The 16,042-nt window shown below is 38.6% G+C and overlaps 1 protein-coding gene across 1 annotated transcript in view; it reads left to right on the forward strand.

Annotated features, from left to right (window-relative positions):
• The window catches only part of RNF144B (ring finger protein 144B), a 264,045-nt gene that overhangs the window by 211,796 nt on the left and 36,207 nt on the right, over positions 1–16,042 (forward strand). The window contains exons 3-4 of the mRNA XM_066377134.1: positions 987–1,091; positions 11,455–11,515. Of these exons, the coding sequence (XP_066233231.1) occupies positions 987–1,091; positions 11,455–11,515 (166 nt within the window). The remainder of the gene's footprint in view (positions 1–986; positions 1,092–11,454; positions 11,516–16,042) is intronic.

Here is a 16,042-nt window from a genome sequence, read left to right on the forward strand (position 1 = left end):
AAGATTTGAACTGAATTATAAATAATGATCACTTTGTAAGAGTCATTAATCCATTGACTAGATAATATATTTTTGGGTTGTCTCCATCAAACATTTGAGCTTGATTTTTGCTCTTTTCATCATGATTATAGAAAAGAGTTGACCAATTAAGAGCAAATTAGTAGAAATTGAAAGGCCAACTTAAGAGCTTTATCTTCTAAAACCACAGCCTTTGATTTCCCGTGGGTGTGTAGGGTGGGTTAGGAGGAAGAAGGGAGGAGTTGGAGATTTCCATAATGCAGTTAGTTCCTCTCCTTCCTTCTCAGTCTGCCTCACATCTCCATCCACCGACCAAGATCCAGGCACAATAGGCAATAAGGAGGTCAAATTTGTCCTTGATATTTATTCTTCCTCTTCTCTTCTCTGGGTTTCTTTATTCCCAGGTTCTAATTAAGCCTCCTCATCATAGCATTTATGAAGGCCCATAGTTTTGGGAAGGTCTCATTCTTCCAAATTTCTAGGTGTATTTGCTATTAAGGGTGTTCCTAGGTAACTCAGTGTCCTAATTTCATTTTGTTTCTGTTTGGCTAGCTCTGTACAAGGGTCACAGTTCTAGTTCTGAGCAAACTTTGAAGGACAGGACCACTAGATAAAAATAAAACTGGGAAGTCTAAGCATAAGTTTAGAAAAAAAGTAGAAGGCTTTTGCCATTAGTACAAAAGAGTTCTTCTTTTCCCAGTCTACGATGGGTAAAATGTGATCATATAGGAATTTGACTTGTTGCCTTGAATAACTCAATATTCTTAGGATGAAGTCATACAAAATTGTCAGTCTCTGCATTCTTTTCAAAGTGATGGCTCTGGATATTCACACTTGTGATCATTTCTGTTTCCTGAGTACAAGAACCCCAGGACTTCCAAGTATGGAAGAAGTGGCACTGGTGGTTTTGTAACCATTGTGCTACTGTAATGCAGTCATGGTCTGTGTTTTTTCTTCTTCACTTCTAGTGCCTGAAACAGTACATGCAGCTGGCAATCCGAGAAGGATGTGGGTCTCCCATCACTTGCCCTGACATGGTGTGCCTAAACCAGGGGACTCTACAGGAAGCTGAGGTATGGATGAGTACCATGATCTTCTCTTTCCTCTGGACATTATTTCTGAGGAGCTTGACTCTGTTATTTCCTAACAGGGAATCTAGAAACAAAACGCAGAGGTTGACTTAGTGGAGTGCTTTATTGCTTCCCACCTGTGTATTCTTTATACAAACTGTTAAAGCTGCTGTTTGCCTCAGTTCTATTTATATATGCTACCTGAGAGTTGAAGAAGCTCTAGAATAGATAGGCAAAAGTGTGGAAATCAAGTTTACCAAATGTGAGGTTTGGAGGCTGAGTAGTGAGTGTGGCCTTTCATACTTCAGAGATAAACAGCAGAATAGCCACAGTCAGAGACAGACAATAAACTAGTATTTGGGTCTACAAGGTAGTCTGAGTTGAACCATTTCCAACAAGCAAAGACAGGCCTTTTACTTAATCTTTATCAGGCATCAGAAATATCTTTTTTCAGTGAGTTCTTCATTTTCTTAAGACTGTGATATATCCCCCTCCTTTGTTTCTTCTCTCCCTGATCAGTAGCTTGTCCTTAAGTCTACTGTTCATCCTCAGAGCCAGATAACTGTAAATCAGAAGATGACCAACTCTTGTCCATTTGTAGGGAGTCAATAATTGTCTCAAAGAAGTCCCAAGAAGCAGATGAAATGGCATTCATTCAGCAAACACAGCATGCCTGCTGTGCATTAGGCACTTTTCCAGTGGTTTTTATAGTCAGTATGCTAACTATCTAATCCTCTCAAAAAGCTTATAAAACTGAGGCCCAGGGGGTTTAAGTAATTTGCTCAAAAGTGTATATTTATAAAAGTAGAAGAGCTAGAAATTAAGTTCAGTTCTTTCTGACAACCATAATAATTATATGGCTTTAAGAGTAGATCTAGGAAGATAGAATGTGTGATAATTGGAAGCTGAATAGTGAATGTGTATAGATACATATATGTATGTGCAGATATGTACATGTGTATATGTGCATGTATGTGTATATATACATACTCCTTTACACACACACACACACACACACACACACACACACACACACACACACACACACACATTCTTTTTTTTTCTTTCTGAAGTTGGAAACGGGGAGGCAGTCAGGCAGACTCCTGCATGAGCCCAACCGGGATCCACCCGGCATGCCCACCAGGGGGCGATGCTCTGCCCATCTGGGGCGTTGCTCTGTTGCAACCAGAGCCATTCTAGTGCCTGAGGCAGAGGCCATAGAGCCACCCCCAGCGCCCGGGCCAACTTTGCTCCAATGGAACCCTGGCTGCGGGAGGGGAAGAGAGAGACAGGAAGGAGAGGGGGAGGGGTAGAGAAGCAGATGGGCGCCTCTCCTGTGTGCCCTGGCTGGGAATCGAACCCAGGACTCCTGCACGCCAGGCCGATGCTCTACCATTGAGCCAACCAGCCAGGGCCACATACATTCTTATATAAAATTGTTTTCTTTTTAAGCAAAGCAGTCAGAAAGCTGTTACCACTTCTAATCAGTGTGTCTCTGGATGTTCCATATTTAGCGTATGGAGTATCAGCTTAGTGGTATGAGTGAGCTTGAAGAGTTTTTAGGGAAGAATCAAAGCAATACATAATGTTTTAGAAATGATTCATTTTAGGAAAATCATGAAATAATTGATTTTTTTGACAAAAATGTAACACTGAATATGTAAAGTGTGGTGGAAAATATTGCTTACTTTTGTGTAAGTAATGGGCAAAAGGAAATTAAAGTGGGGAAAGATTAGGTTAGTTACCAAGAGTATTATTGTTCTATGCCACCCAGAAATAGTTTTCAAAATGAGATTTAAGTATTCAGGAGTCTCATTCTATGCATAATGCTTCCAAGAAAGATACTTCCTTTTTGACTTCTTTGATGTTAGATGAATGAACGAGTGTTTATATGGTGCACAATGTGCCGGGCCCTGGTACACACCAGGGCAGAGAGGTGAATAAGACAGGCTTAGTGCTATCAGTCCTCTCACAATAGCTTCTGTTCTAGCAGAGAGACAGTAAACTGATTATAAAAATGAAAAGCGTGACATGGAGTGGGCTACAAGAGCTGTGTCTGGTATGAAATGTTACTTAATTCATGTATGCAAAATCTATTAAACATAAATGAATGGTTTAGTGAAGCTTCAAGCCTTTGAAATTAATCACAGTGCTATATTCTATACTTGGGCTGTCTGAAGCAGTAGCCATTGGCTTCATATGGCTATTTACAATTTATTAAAATTAAATAAAATAAAAAATTCATTCCTTTGGTTGCACTAATAACATTTCAAGTAGACACACGTGGCTACTGACTACCAGACTGTACAGCATGAAATAGAACATTTCCATCATAGCAGAAAGTTCAATTGTATTGCATTGGAATAGACTTTTATATGAATAGTAGCCATTAACTATTGACATTTTGGATATCAGATGTTAGGGCTAATGTATTCCAACAAGTGAGTGAAAGCCATCATTTGTCTCTCTGATTTTCTTTTTCTTTTTTTATTTATTGATTTTAGCGAGAGAGAAAGGGAGAGATACAGGAACATAAATCTGTTCCTCTATGTGCTCTGACAGGGGATCAAACCAGCAACCTCTGTGCTTCTAGACAGGACGATACTCTAACGGAGCTATGTGGCCAGAGTGTGTCTCAATGATTTTCATTTCCAGTTCCCCAGCAGTTCTCCTCTCCTTTTTCATCCTTACCCCTTTCCCACTGTCCCTGTCCCTGTTCTCATTTACGCTTTCCTAGTTCTGATTCTATTCTCCCAGTTTTACTCTGAAAACAATCTTCTAGTCTGTGTCAAAACCAAACAAATCCGTGGTGGCTCTTAAAAATTACAAAAGGATATTTGAAAAAACAGAACAAAAACATATTCTGAATGAAACATGGTATTGATTAAATTTTCCAAAGTCTGTTTCCCATTAGATGAGTAAGAAGATCCTCCAGGGCGTTAATGGACCTTTCTGTACTTGTTAGGCTTGCTGAGAGCCTGACTGGAGATGGCCAAGAATGTACAGTAATCATGTTCTTAACCAACTTGCCATGATTTTTTTTTCAGAGTGAAAAACTATGTGATGGTAGTGATGGTGATTGTCTCTCATTCTGAATTGAGAAATGACTAGAAGATTATGTTGGAGATATTGGTAGCTTCATCAGTTTATACTAGACTATTCTTTTCAAAGCAAACACCACACAACACATGAACTTGGGCTGTACTGTCTTCTTTTCTGACTTGCTTCACATCAAGCTTTCCTCATATATAGTTATTATGATAATCTGTAGCTTTTAATCTAAATTTTATTGACTATATCACAATGGGGCTTGACTCACTATGCTTGACTATATTCTATCTCCATGACTACTTTCTCTGCCTTTAAAAAAAGTATTGAATTACACAGCTATTACATAAATATACTTTGCTTATTAAAAAATAATTCTGGTTAAAGATTAAGTTCCCTTTGTCCTGCTGCTATTTATATTACAATATATGGTTCTTCATCATTTATTGCCTTATAAAATGCTTGTAAGTAGAATATTTCTTCATTGTCAGAGGACACAAGGAACTGAAGCTCTTTCCCCTGAAGGCTTCCCTGCATGGGTCTAGTAGTTTACATCGTTGGCTGTGCTCCATCTGTCTGCCTCTTGCAGGCTTTAGGTCCTGCCTGCCTTCTTAATGTTTCCAAATTGGCTCAGCTGTGGCTCTGCTCATTTTATTAGCAATAGCTTCATCAGCAAGACATTTCATGTCCAGTTGCAGTCCTACTTGTTTGTATAGGAAGCAGTAGAAAAGGCAGCTTCAGTGTCAGGGAAGCTGCGGGGAGGACGTGCCCCTGTAGGCCTGTGCCCCGAGAGGTGCTCCCCCAGAGCCGGGAACAAGGGAAGCTTTCCTTCCTTGTGTCATCTGGTGCTTTCAGCTGTTGCTCTGCAGGGCTTTTCTGATAGACTTGATCCAGGGATCTTGTCCAACATGGGATTATGAAAGACAGGACACAGATTGTTTGTTCTGATAGCATCACTTCAATCACAACCTTTGCTTGAAGTCAGTAGCCTTGTTAGAAAGGCAATGACTACTTTAAGCAGCTCCCTTACAGTGTTAGGAAAGTGGCGCATCATCACTTGCTGGGAAAGCCTGACCATTGCTCTGAACCATGTAAAATTTGAGTAGTGAGCATATAACTTATTTATGTGGTACCTACTGTGATATGGCCTGAGAAATGGAACTTCTCCCTGCCAGTTGGCAGAGGAAGGCAGGGAGCAGCTTCTCACCCGCCAATCCTCCTTTCGAGCCTTGGGTCACTGAAGTGACCAGCCTGCCTTTTACTGCTAGTGCTACAACATGCTTCAGAGGAAGGACGAGTGCAGCTGCTCTGGCCAAGAATGGGGGCTGCAGAATTCTACAGGAGGGGTCTTAGGGTGGGGTACTCTGGAAGACTAGGATAGGGGCATGGTGGGAGTGGAGGTGCAGTACTGGGGAATTTGAAGCTACATTTGCAGAATAAACAGTTTTTACTCATATTGCATGTTTGTTGAGGGTAGCTTTGGTAATGGCTGCTGGAAATACAGAGATCCAAGTGGTTCCCCCAAATCACCCATTAGCACAGCCTCCACTTGTCATCTCTCACCACGCTTCCTTCCCATTGTCCCACTGCAGAGCTGGGGGAGAGCAAAGGTGAGGGTGCCCAGGCAAGTGGCCACATTCCTGTTAGTGTGGTGTGAGGATTTGAAAGGGGAGGGTTAAGTCTGTCTATTATAATAACCCTTGACTGCAGTATTCGTTGGCTGGAGAAGAGTAAAACTTTGAAGTGGAGAAGGGTAAAGGAATCTGCTATGTCAAAGTCAGTAGATATTTTTGAAGTTCTTAGCTTATTTTGTCCTAGAACATGTTTAAAATTTTGTTTAAAAACTGCATATTAGTGGAGAAGACTATTTCTAAGCTTCTTCTTTAACTAAAGGCAAGTGTAAGAAGACTGAGCACCAGTAGGTTGACCGTGTCACATGAATGTGTATGTGGGCATATCCCCTTTGCCCTAGATGAACCGAGGGAGAAATGGCAGGCTGTACTGAGGTCTCTGCAGAAGCGGTAGAGAAAGAACAGACACAGCTCTCTGCAGGGTGCTATGCACAAGATTCCTGGCCCTGGAATCCCAGGCCTCCCCCATCCTGCCCTCTTCCAGTGGGCCCTGCTGACTGCCCTCTTGTTTCTTCAAGCAGGATTTCATACGTAGTACGTAGATGTAAATAAGGAGATGAACTTGGTTTATTATACTCAAGTGAATGGGTAAATATGCCATTTTTCTTTTTCTGTTAGGAAATAACAGTTCTTATTTTCTGGGTTGAGATAGGGAACCTTCTTAGTTTCTGCATCATTGTGATAAGACACTTATTCGTAAGATTAGTACTGTTTCCCTTGCCAGTATTTTTGCAAGTCATAGCACCTCAAGATTTGCCAAAACCTTGACACGCTGTAATGATCTACTAGAGGTCAATTCCATCTCCAGATAAAGTGATCTGTTGTATGTCATGTTCAGGCTGGTTCTTAATATTTAAAAGCAACTGTAGCAGAGATATGACTTAAAGGGCCAAACCTAAGGAAAGACTAGGCTTTCCCCCCCTTTTGTCTTGGCTTTCCCTAGCTTCTTTGATTTAACCATCTGGTTTTCCTAACAAAAGAAACTATAAGTTTTATTTATCAATATTGCTTATGAAAATACCACTTTAAGCATAAATGCTTCTCTAGCAAGTCAGCTCTACTCTCTGCATCCTTTATTTCTCTGTAGGGCTAATTTCAGTGTAGGTGGTGGGGCTTGCTCACATACTATGGTCATAGTTAATAACAGTAAACAGGGTGTGCCTCACTTTTTATTTCTTCAGTTGTGGATGTACCAGTTAACTGTTATGTATAACACTTAAAGCACCCCGCACACGTGGGTGTATTCTAACTTCCCTTGTTATGCTCTGCGATGGGAGGAGTGCGATAGAAAGTGAGGACATCCAGCAGAGTAGGAACTGGGTTCTTAATAAGTATCCTCAGGTTCACTTTTACCAGAAGAAACCATGATGGTGATTGTAGGGAGTTAGTAAATTTTTGCTGTTATTATTCTGATGTTTGCTATTCTTCTATTAAAATAAAAGTGGATTTATTTTCTCTTTGAATCAAACTTTTTTTTCTTTTTTCCTTTTTGGAAAGGATTTCTGGAATGATGAAGAGGAAATATGGTCTTTCAGGCTTGGAGTGGAGGAGAGAGAAATTTTTGTTTAACTGGTAGATTAGCACAATTTTTTTTTTTTTTTTTTTTTACAGAGACAGAGAGAGTCAGAGAGGGATAGATAGGGACAGGCAGACAGGAATGGAGAGAGATGAGAAGCATCAATTATTAGTTTTTTGTTGCGACACCTTAGTTGTTCATTGATTGCTTTCTCATATTGTGCCTTGACTGTGGGGCTGCAGCAGATCGAGTAACCCCTTGCTCAAGCCAGCAACCTTGGGTCCAAGCTGGTGAGCTTTGCTCAAACCAAATGAGCCTGCGCTCAAGCTGGCGACCTCGAGGTCTTGAACCTGGGTCCTCTGCATCCCATTCCAATGCTCTATCCACTGCGCCACCACCTGGTCAGGCAGATTAGCACAAATTTCAATGGAGAAATAGAAAAATATGACTAAATCAAGTTAAGGACTTTTTAGTAGTTAATCTGAGGGAAGTGGTCTCTTAATAGATGAGAAGATACTTAAATATCTTTGTTTCTGCTATTTGAATATGAATTTGGTTATCAGTGTATTGGAATGCACTGAATACAATAAATGTTAGTAGTTCATACTGACATAAACAAATAAATGCAGGAGAAGGATAGCCCTTCTTTATAGTAGAATTCTAATGAACAAATACAGATAGATATAGAAAATCATCATTAAGCAAATAGCATAGTAATAATGATAGTAGGCAAGAATTTTTTGATAAATACAAAAAGAAATCAGTGGACAAAGGCATGGTGAGAAACATGATATTTGCAGAATCTCAAAATACCTCCCTACAAGATTATAAAGGGAGGAACAACCTGGCGGATCCCGCTTTACCTAGGTTAGGAAGTTAACATTACCAGTAAGGAGACAGGCTGTCCTCGTGTACCTCCTGATGGCCCAAGATCACTGCTGGGATGTTTTTGCCAGAAATGCATAATCTCAACCTAATCATAGAAAACATCAGATCAACCCAAATTGGAGAGCACTGTACAAAATAACTCGCCTGGGCTCTTTAAACATGTCAGGGTCATGAAAGGCAAACACGGAGTGAGCAACTGCCCCAGATCAGAGAAGGCGAAGGAGACAGGGAGCCGAGTGCAAGGTGGTGTCCTGAATTGGATCTGGGACTGTAAAAAAAAAAAGACTTTGTGGGTCAGTTTATGAAATTTGAATAAGGCCTGCAGATTAATAATTTTGTATCAAAGAAATTTTTGTTATTTTAATAATTAACTATGGTTATATAAGGTGTTAATATTAGGAAAAGTTGGGGGGGGATGGCATTTAGGAACTCTATATAATTCTTGGAACTTTTTGTGAGTCTAAAATTATTTCAAAGTAAAAATGTTAAAAAGGAATGTCGTGGTATGATTTTGAATGATTTGGAATTTCTTTGTTGGCAGGAAGAGGATAATTGTATGCCATATGATACCTCTCATGATCTCTTACCATTTTCACAATTAATTTTAGAGGCCTTGTGAGTCCTTTAAAATTTTTTTTAAATGGAGTAGCCCTTTAACCTGTCACCTGATTGAACCTTCAATAATCATCCTAAATATTTATCTCAGTTTTATAATTGTGAAAGACCTTGAGCAATAGTGATGTAGTTTCAAATGGCAATGGAATGGGAATTCAATACTTTGGATCATTTTTTTTCTTTTAAAAAAATCTAATACAGCTTTCTCTCATCTAAAGCCAAAAGTGTGATAAAAAACCTTTCAGAAGATTACCTCTAACCTGTGAAATCCAACAAATGATAAAATCAAGGAGTAGCTCTTTTTTAAAAATTTAGGCATATTTATTGCCTCGCCAGTAATTTAAGTTCTTTGAGGGCAGCTTCTGTATCTCTGTGCTCATTTGTATTCCCAGGCTTCCAGCCAGTGCTTTATCTGTAATAGACCGTCAACAGTTGCTGGAGAAGACACAAGCCCTCCAGAGGGTGGGGGTGGGAAGGGAATGGGTGTTGGGGTTTATCTTTAGCGCAGAAGTATCAAACAGCGAATAGTGATAAACCTGACTTTTTGTCAATAGAAAAATGAATTTACCTTGTTGAGGCTTAATTCTGTATAAACCTTTAACCTAAAAATAATAATTAATGGGAGATTCAAAGTAGAGTGAAAGACAAAATATGTTAGGGACCTCTGACTTTCCTGTTGGCAATAAAATATCCCATGATGAAATATATCTTTCTAATTTAACATTAAACAGCCATCTCTACTGTTATTGATATTTTACTGCATTGATTTATTGTTTACATTAGCGTTTCATCTGTATCTGAAATATTATTCTCCTGTTTGCTTTGCCTTTTATAAACTGCATTTGTTTTAGCTGTTATATAAATGGCTTGCCATTGAAAAACATCAGAATTTTTAGGAGTTGGCTGTGCGGGGTTTGAGGAAAGTCTTCATCAGTCCAGAAATAATTTTAGATGGCATAAGAAGAGCGCAGAACTGTCCCATAGAACTGAACACTCAAATGGCCTTATTTTGGGGGGGGGGGTTGAAAATATATTTATAGAATATCACTGCCCTTGCTGGTTGGCTCAGTGGTAGAGCATCAGCCCGGTGTGTGGAAGTCCGGGGTTCCATTCCTGGTCAGGGCACTCAGGAGAAGCGCCCATCTGCTTCTCCCTTCTCCCTCTTCCCTTCCTGCAGCCCAGATGATAGCATCCCCCAAGTAACCTTGACCCCCAAATCTGAAGTAGTAGTAGATTATTTGCCTTCCATCTAAGACAAATCAATGCCTAGGTATGAACTGAACTCTGATTCCTTGGTGCCTCCCCTGCTTTTACTTGCTTGCACCTTCTGTCTCCAAATGCATTTTATTTGAGGTGCCTTTGTCTTTTAGGAAAGATGTCCAGGTTGTGTTATAACAGGTGAAACAAAAGTGGTGTTCAGTTGAATAAATGTCTAACCATAACTTTTAAAAAATTAAGGTAAAATACGCATAACATAAAATTAACCATAATTTTCTATAGTGATTGCTAAGGAGGTTTCACTTCAGGTGCCAGAAAAAAATGTAACATTTTCCCCTCAGCTGGAGAAAAATATTATAATTAAATTAAATTTATGTTTTACTGCACTGTACTTGAAACGGAGAAGACAGAACTTGCCTATTTGTGGTTCTTCCTGTATTTAACTAAACTAGTTTAATTTATATGCAAAATAAACAAATTGGTTGTTTTTGTGTGGGTGGAGGATTAGATTTTTGAAAGCATACTTTTTTCCGTTAGTTGCAAGAACTTTCGCCTACATATGCTTTATACCAAGAAATATGTGATACTTTGGAGTCAGAATTGCTAAGGTATGTCCTGTATCAACTTGGTGAATGTCTGGAAGCCTAATATCAAATTCTTTGACTTCTCTCAGTTCTAACTCTTTTAAGCAATGTCAGTATACTTGTATGTTGACATCAGTGGAATTATTATTTTTTGGAAAGCCAGTTTAAGAGCAGTTAGCTTTGCTTGCATCTGACTTTGAAATGCAATTTAGAAATGCTTAAATCTCAAATGTCATTTGGCTCTGTATGAATCGTTGTTTATGAACGTTTCATTCACGTTGCTGTCTGCACTGGGAAGGGAGTTTGGCCACAAGGAGTATCTTAGCGTTTCTTGTCTATCAGGGCATGGATGGCAATGCATGATAACCAAGGGCCCCTTGAAGTGATTTTTGTCAGAAGAGATGATTTTTACATTGCTTAGAAGGTGCTATCCCCTAGGTAACAAATGAAGTTTTTATATTTCCTGAGGCACTATTTACCTGACTAGTGTTCAAGGGTTCTAAAACTAGAATTATAATCTTAAAAATTTCTTAAATGAATCTAGCGAGAAAAAAGACCATTTTTCCTATATACACACAAATAATTTGGGAAGTCTAAACATTCCATTGGTCTTTTAGTAGCTGCTGATGGAAGAATGAAGGTGCTTAGTGAGTTCTGGTGGCCTGAGAGACTCCTAGGCATGGCAGATGTGTGGGGACGGTTTGGGAATTCTGCTTGTATTCCTGCATGAACAGGGCAGAGGCAGAGAAGTTTACAAACAACCTGAATACAGAAGATGCATAAACCAAACAAGGAGGGATCATAAAGGGCTGGTAACTCAGGTCTCTATGCTGACTGACATCTCATCTTTATCATGTTGGTTTCAGATCGCCTGTTTGGTACCTGTGGATCAGTTTCAGCTTTATCAGCAGTTAAAATTTGAACGAGGTATGTATGCACTCTTTTTTTTTTTTATCCCAATGGTAAATTTGGTTTTACACATGTCATCTTTCCACAAACCTGCATGGAAAATTAAGGCAGCTGTGGGCTGTCAACAAAACCAGGAGGGTCCTAGGAAAGGGAAAGACTATAATTGCAATATTCGATTTTAGCTTTCTCAGCCACAGCCAGAAAAGATACAGACTAGCAGGAAATAGAACTTTGTTTATATGGTTGTTTTGTATTTTTATTTTAATTTAATTTATTTATTTTTTACAGAGACAGTGAGTCAGAGAGAGGGATAGACAGGGACAGAGAGACAGGAACAAAGAGAGGTGAGAAGCATCAATCATTAGTTTTTCGTTGCGCCTTGCAACACCTTAGTTGTGCATTGATTGCTTTCTCATATGTGCCTTGACTGCGGGCCTTCAGCAGACCGAGTAACCCCTTGCTGGAGCCAGTGACCTTGGGTTCAAGCTGGTGGGCTTTTGCTCAAACCAGATGAGCCTGCGCTCAAGCTGGCGACCTCAGGGTCTCGAACCTGGGTCCTCTGCATCCCAGTCCGATGCTGCGCCACTGCCTGGTCAGGCTGTTTTGTATTTTTAATTTGGCTCATGTGAGGGAACTTCTGCAGAAGTTGGATAGCTTCATAAAAGCAATACTATTACAAAAGACAAGTGCCCTCACATGGGGTTTGACTGTCATCTTTCGTACTCATGAAGATCCCTCTAAAACATCAATCAGCCCAAACATTTTTACTGATGTGTATAACATTTATCATTTGTTCTTTTGGTCCCATCTTTTAATTATAGTGATTGCTGAGCATATCATTTTAATGTGATTTATAATATATTGGACTAATTTTTTTTCTGACTTTGGACTTGGGGTAATTTGTATAACTTTTGTAGTTAATCCTGCCTTTTTGTCTGTAGGATTTACTTTTTACTCTTTTTGGCTTCTCATAGATCTTTTTTAGGAGGCCATTCCCTCCTGTCACACGCTAATATGTACTTGAACTAAATGGTCTGTTTTTTGTTTTGTTTTGTTCTGTTTATGTGTCTGAGAATTAGAGAAAAAAATTGTTTCCCCTAGACCTCTTAGGACTGGTATAGTCTCACTGAGTATATAAAATAAACTAATCTAGCATTAACATGAAATATTTTGATTGCTGACTTTTTAATCTGGAATAATAAAATCTAGAGGTGAGGGTGGTAGTGGGAGAATGAACATTTATCTGTCCTGTCCCAGTAAGTTTGGTAAACACAATGGCCTTTATTTCATCTAATTTTTACAACACCCTGACATATATATAATTCTTACATGAAAAGGAAAGAAAACCCCATGAAGGGGGTAAGAATAGGAGTGCTTGCAGGGGAGTCACAGGATGGCATTCACTAGGACCATGATCTGGCTCAGTCTCATAGGCTTGTGTTTTTCAGCAAGCCAAAAACAGATTCATCTCTCCCGGGTAGGTCATTAACTAAATTTATCATACTGATGTATTAAGGTGGAATTTACTGAAAAATATTCTTGGACTAGATTACTTGAATTACAGTTTTGCTCTATAGGAAGATGCAAATAGAAGGCTAGGACACAGAATGTTGTTGAACATGGAATCAGAAGTGGTGGAGTCAGATGAAGTTTAGATTTCATGGTGAAGACACAGCTTGATGCATCTTGTCCTGCAGATTCTGAGCTAACTAGAGAAATTAATGGTGGGTACTTAATATTGGCTTGCCTTAATCCATCTACCTGGGCTGACTAGATTGAGCTTCTAAGGTCAGATGCTATTTATTGGATGTGACAACCAAGGATGATAGATATTGGTGTCAAGTATCTGCCTTGCCACTTTCCCACTGTATGCCAATATTCTTCACTATAAAAATAAATACTGTTGGAACAGAGACATTTTAAGTATTCACCCATGTATGGATGAGGCTGGTAGTGAGTGCCATGGTTTTAAAAGTCTTGAGTGGAGAAAGTCAAAGGAGTTAGATTGGATTTTCAGGCTTCTTTTTAAATGGTGAGACCTGAAACTCACCGGTCCTCCTTAGTCTCCAGGACTCATCCTTTTTGTAGCATTCCCTTGCCCCATGTATACCTCTCTTCTCCTATGTGTACAACCTCTTCCACACCCACCCCTGCCCCATCTTTTAGGTCTTCTTCATCACTGTTTACATGTTAGTGACATAGTTATTACTAAAATGCCTTTCTGTAATTATACAAATTCTGATAGTAGCAGGAATTAAAACGTTTGGTGGGTTGGTTCTCACTGATAAATATGAAGTTTCGGTTTATTTTAAAAAAGTAGTGCCTAGAGCCTGGGTGGGGATGCAGGCTCTACCACTCACTGAGCTGTGTGACTTTGGGCAAGTTACTTGGTTCCTGCACTTCAATTTCCTTATCTGTAAAATGCAGATAATAATAGTTCCCACACTTTGGGGTTGCAATGAGAATTAAGTGAATTAATGCATGTAAAGCACTTTCTATGAATGCTTCTTATATTTTAGTGTTCAAAGTATTAATAGTTGGTAATAAAAGTATTAATAATAGAGTAGCTCTTTTTACAATAAAGTATACTCAATGGTCTTCTATTCCCTTTTTTCTAAGAGAAGAGAATCATAACATTCATATTGAAATAGATATTATGATTGTCTTTTTGTCAGTGGGATTAGAACACTGGAACTTAATTGATCACATCTATCTTGTGTGTGTGTGTGTGCGCGCGCGTGCGTGCGCCGTACCTTCTCTAGGTTTGGGAAAATTTACAATGATATGTGTACACCATTATAATATCCTACAGAGTAGTTTTACTGCCCTTTGCTCTGCCTGTTCATCTGTTCCTCCCTTAAAACCTCTCTCAACCACTGATTTTTTAACCGTCTCCATAGTTTTGTCTTTCATAGAATGTCATAGAGTTAGAATCATACACTATGTAGCCCTCTCCCATTGACTTCTCTCACTTTGTAATATGCATTTCACCACCATGTCCATCTATATGGTAGGAATAGCTTTGCAATAGGTGAGGTACACATGAAAAATTATTGGCCAAGACTCTCACTCTTCTCTAGTAAGTGCTTGGACAGATGTCACCACAGTTTGCTTTGTAACTGGGACTTTTTGATGTTTTTGTAGTGTTCATCCCTACTTGTGATTGGCTTATTTCTTCATTAGATATAATAATGTATTTGGTCTGGTTATAATCAAGCTGGGCAGGCTTTGGAACCAGACTGTTCTATAGAAGTGGTCTTGCATAGCTCTGCTTTGATGCATTAAAAGGTGATCACATAGTTTTACTCATAGAAGGCATCTATTTGTTTTTTCTCACAAGTTCTAGGTAGGTGCACCACGATAGATTCCTATGGATTGAGAATTGATTTTATAATTTCTATTTTATAGATTCAGAAACTTAAAATTGGAGAGGTTGCCACTTGCCTAGGATCACATAAACTATGTCTAAGCTTCCTCATCTATAATTTTTTTTTTAGTTCTATTTAGGTAAAATATGTAAAACGTAAAATTTACTATTTCACCCATCTTAGGTGTACAATTCAGTGGTGTTGAACATTCACAATGTTGTACAACCACCATTACCATCTATTTCCAAAGCTTTTATTACTGCAAATAGAAACTGTAGCCATTGAATAATAACTTCTCATTCCCTTCTGATTCCAATCCATGGTAACCTCTGACCTATTTTCTGCCCTATGGAGTTGCATAGTCTAAATATTTCATGAGTGGAATCATACAATAAGCCAGAAAATTTCTTTTGTGTCTGGCTTATTTTACTTATAATGTTTTAAGGGTTTATTCATGTTGTAGCATGTGTCAGCACTCCATTTTGTTTTATGGCTGAATAACATTCCATTGTGTAAACACACCACATTTTGTTTAGCCATTCATTGTTGATGGACCCACTTGGGTTGTTTAGGGGTACAAGTATCTGTTCAAGTCTCTTCTTTCAATTCTTTTGGGTATAAAGCTATGAGTGTAATAGCTGGGCCATATGGTAATTCTATCTTTAGTTTTGAGGAACTGTCAAACTGTAAAACACTGTAATTTAATTATAAAAATTTTTATTATTTTAAAGTATGGAAATATTGATATGTTAAATTTTAAGTATGTTAAATCTGGTGACCCTTTTACTCAACTCCCTCATTCTATAAAAAGAAACCTGAGACCCAGAGACATTTGATCTTACATGATTTGGAAGGGGATTTGTAATCATGTAATTCTTCATTATAATCTGGTACAAATAATTATATTAAAAAACAGATATTTCAAGTTAGAGTAAATTAAGTTAATATAGTACCGCATAATGGAATTTACTTGATTGGACTATTCTATATAAGTTGTATACCTAATTTTTACATAATAGATGTCATATTCACTTAAAACTCAAGACCTATTAGCTAGGTGACTTGAGGTTAATGCCACGAAAATATTTTATGTGAAACTGTTTTGAAGAGGATCTTGAGATGCATTAAGTACTAATATTGTGAATGAGTTAAATGACTGACTGGCAGAAAGTTAAAC

This window comes from Saccopteryx leptura, chromosome 3 (genome assembly GCF_036850995.1).
Source record: "Saccopteryx leptura isolate mSacLep1 chromosome 3, mSacLep1_pri_phased_curated, whole genome shotgun sequence".
NCBI classification, from domain to species: Eukaryota; Metazoa; Chordata; class Mammalia; order Chiroptera; family Emballonuridae; genus Saccopteryx; species Saccopteryx leptura.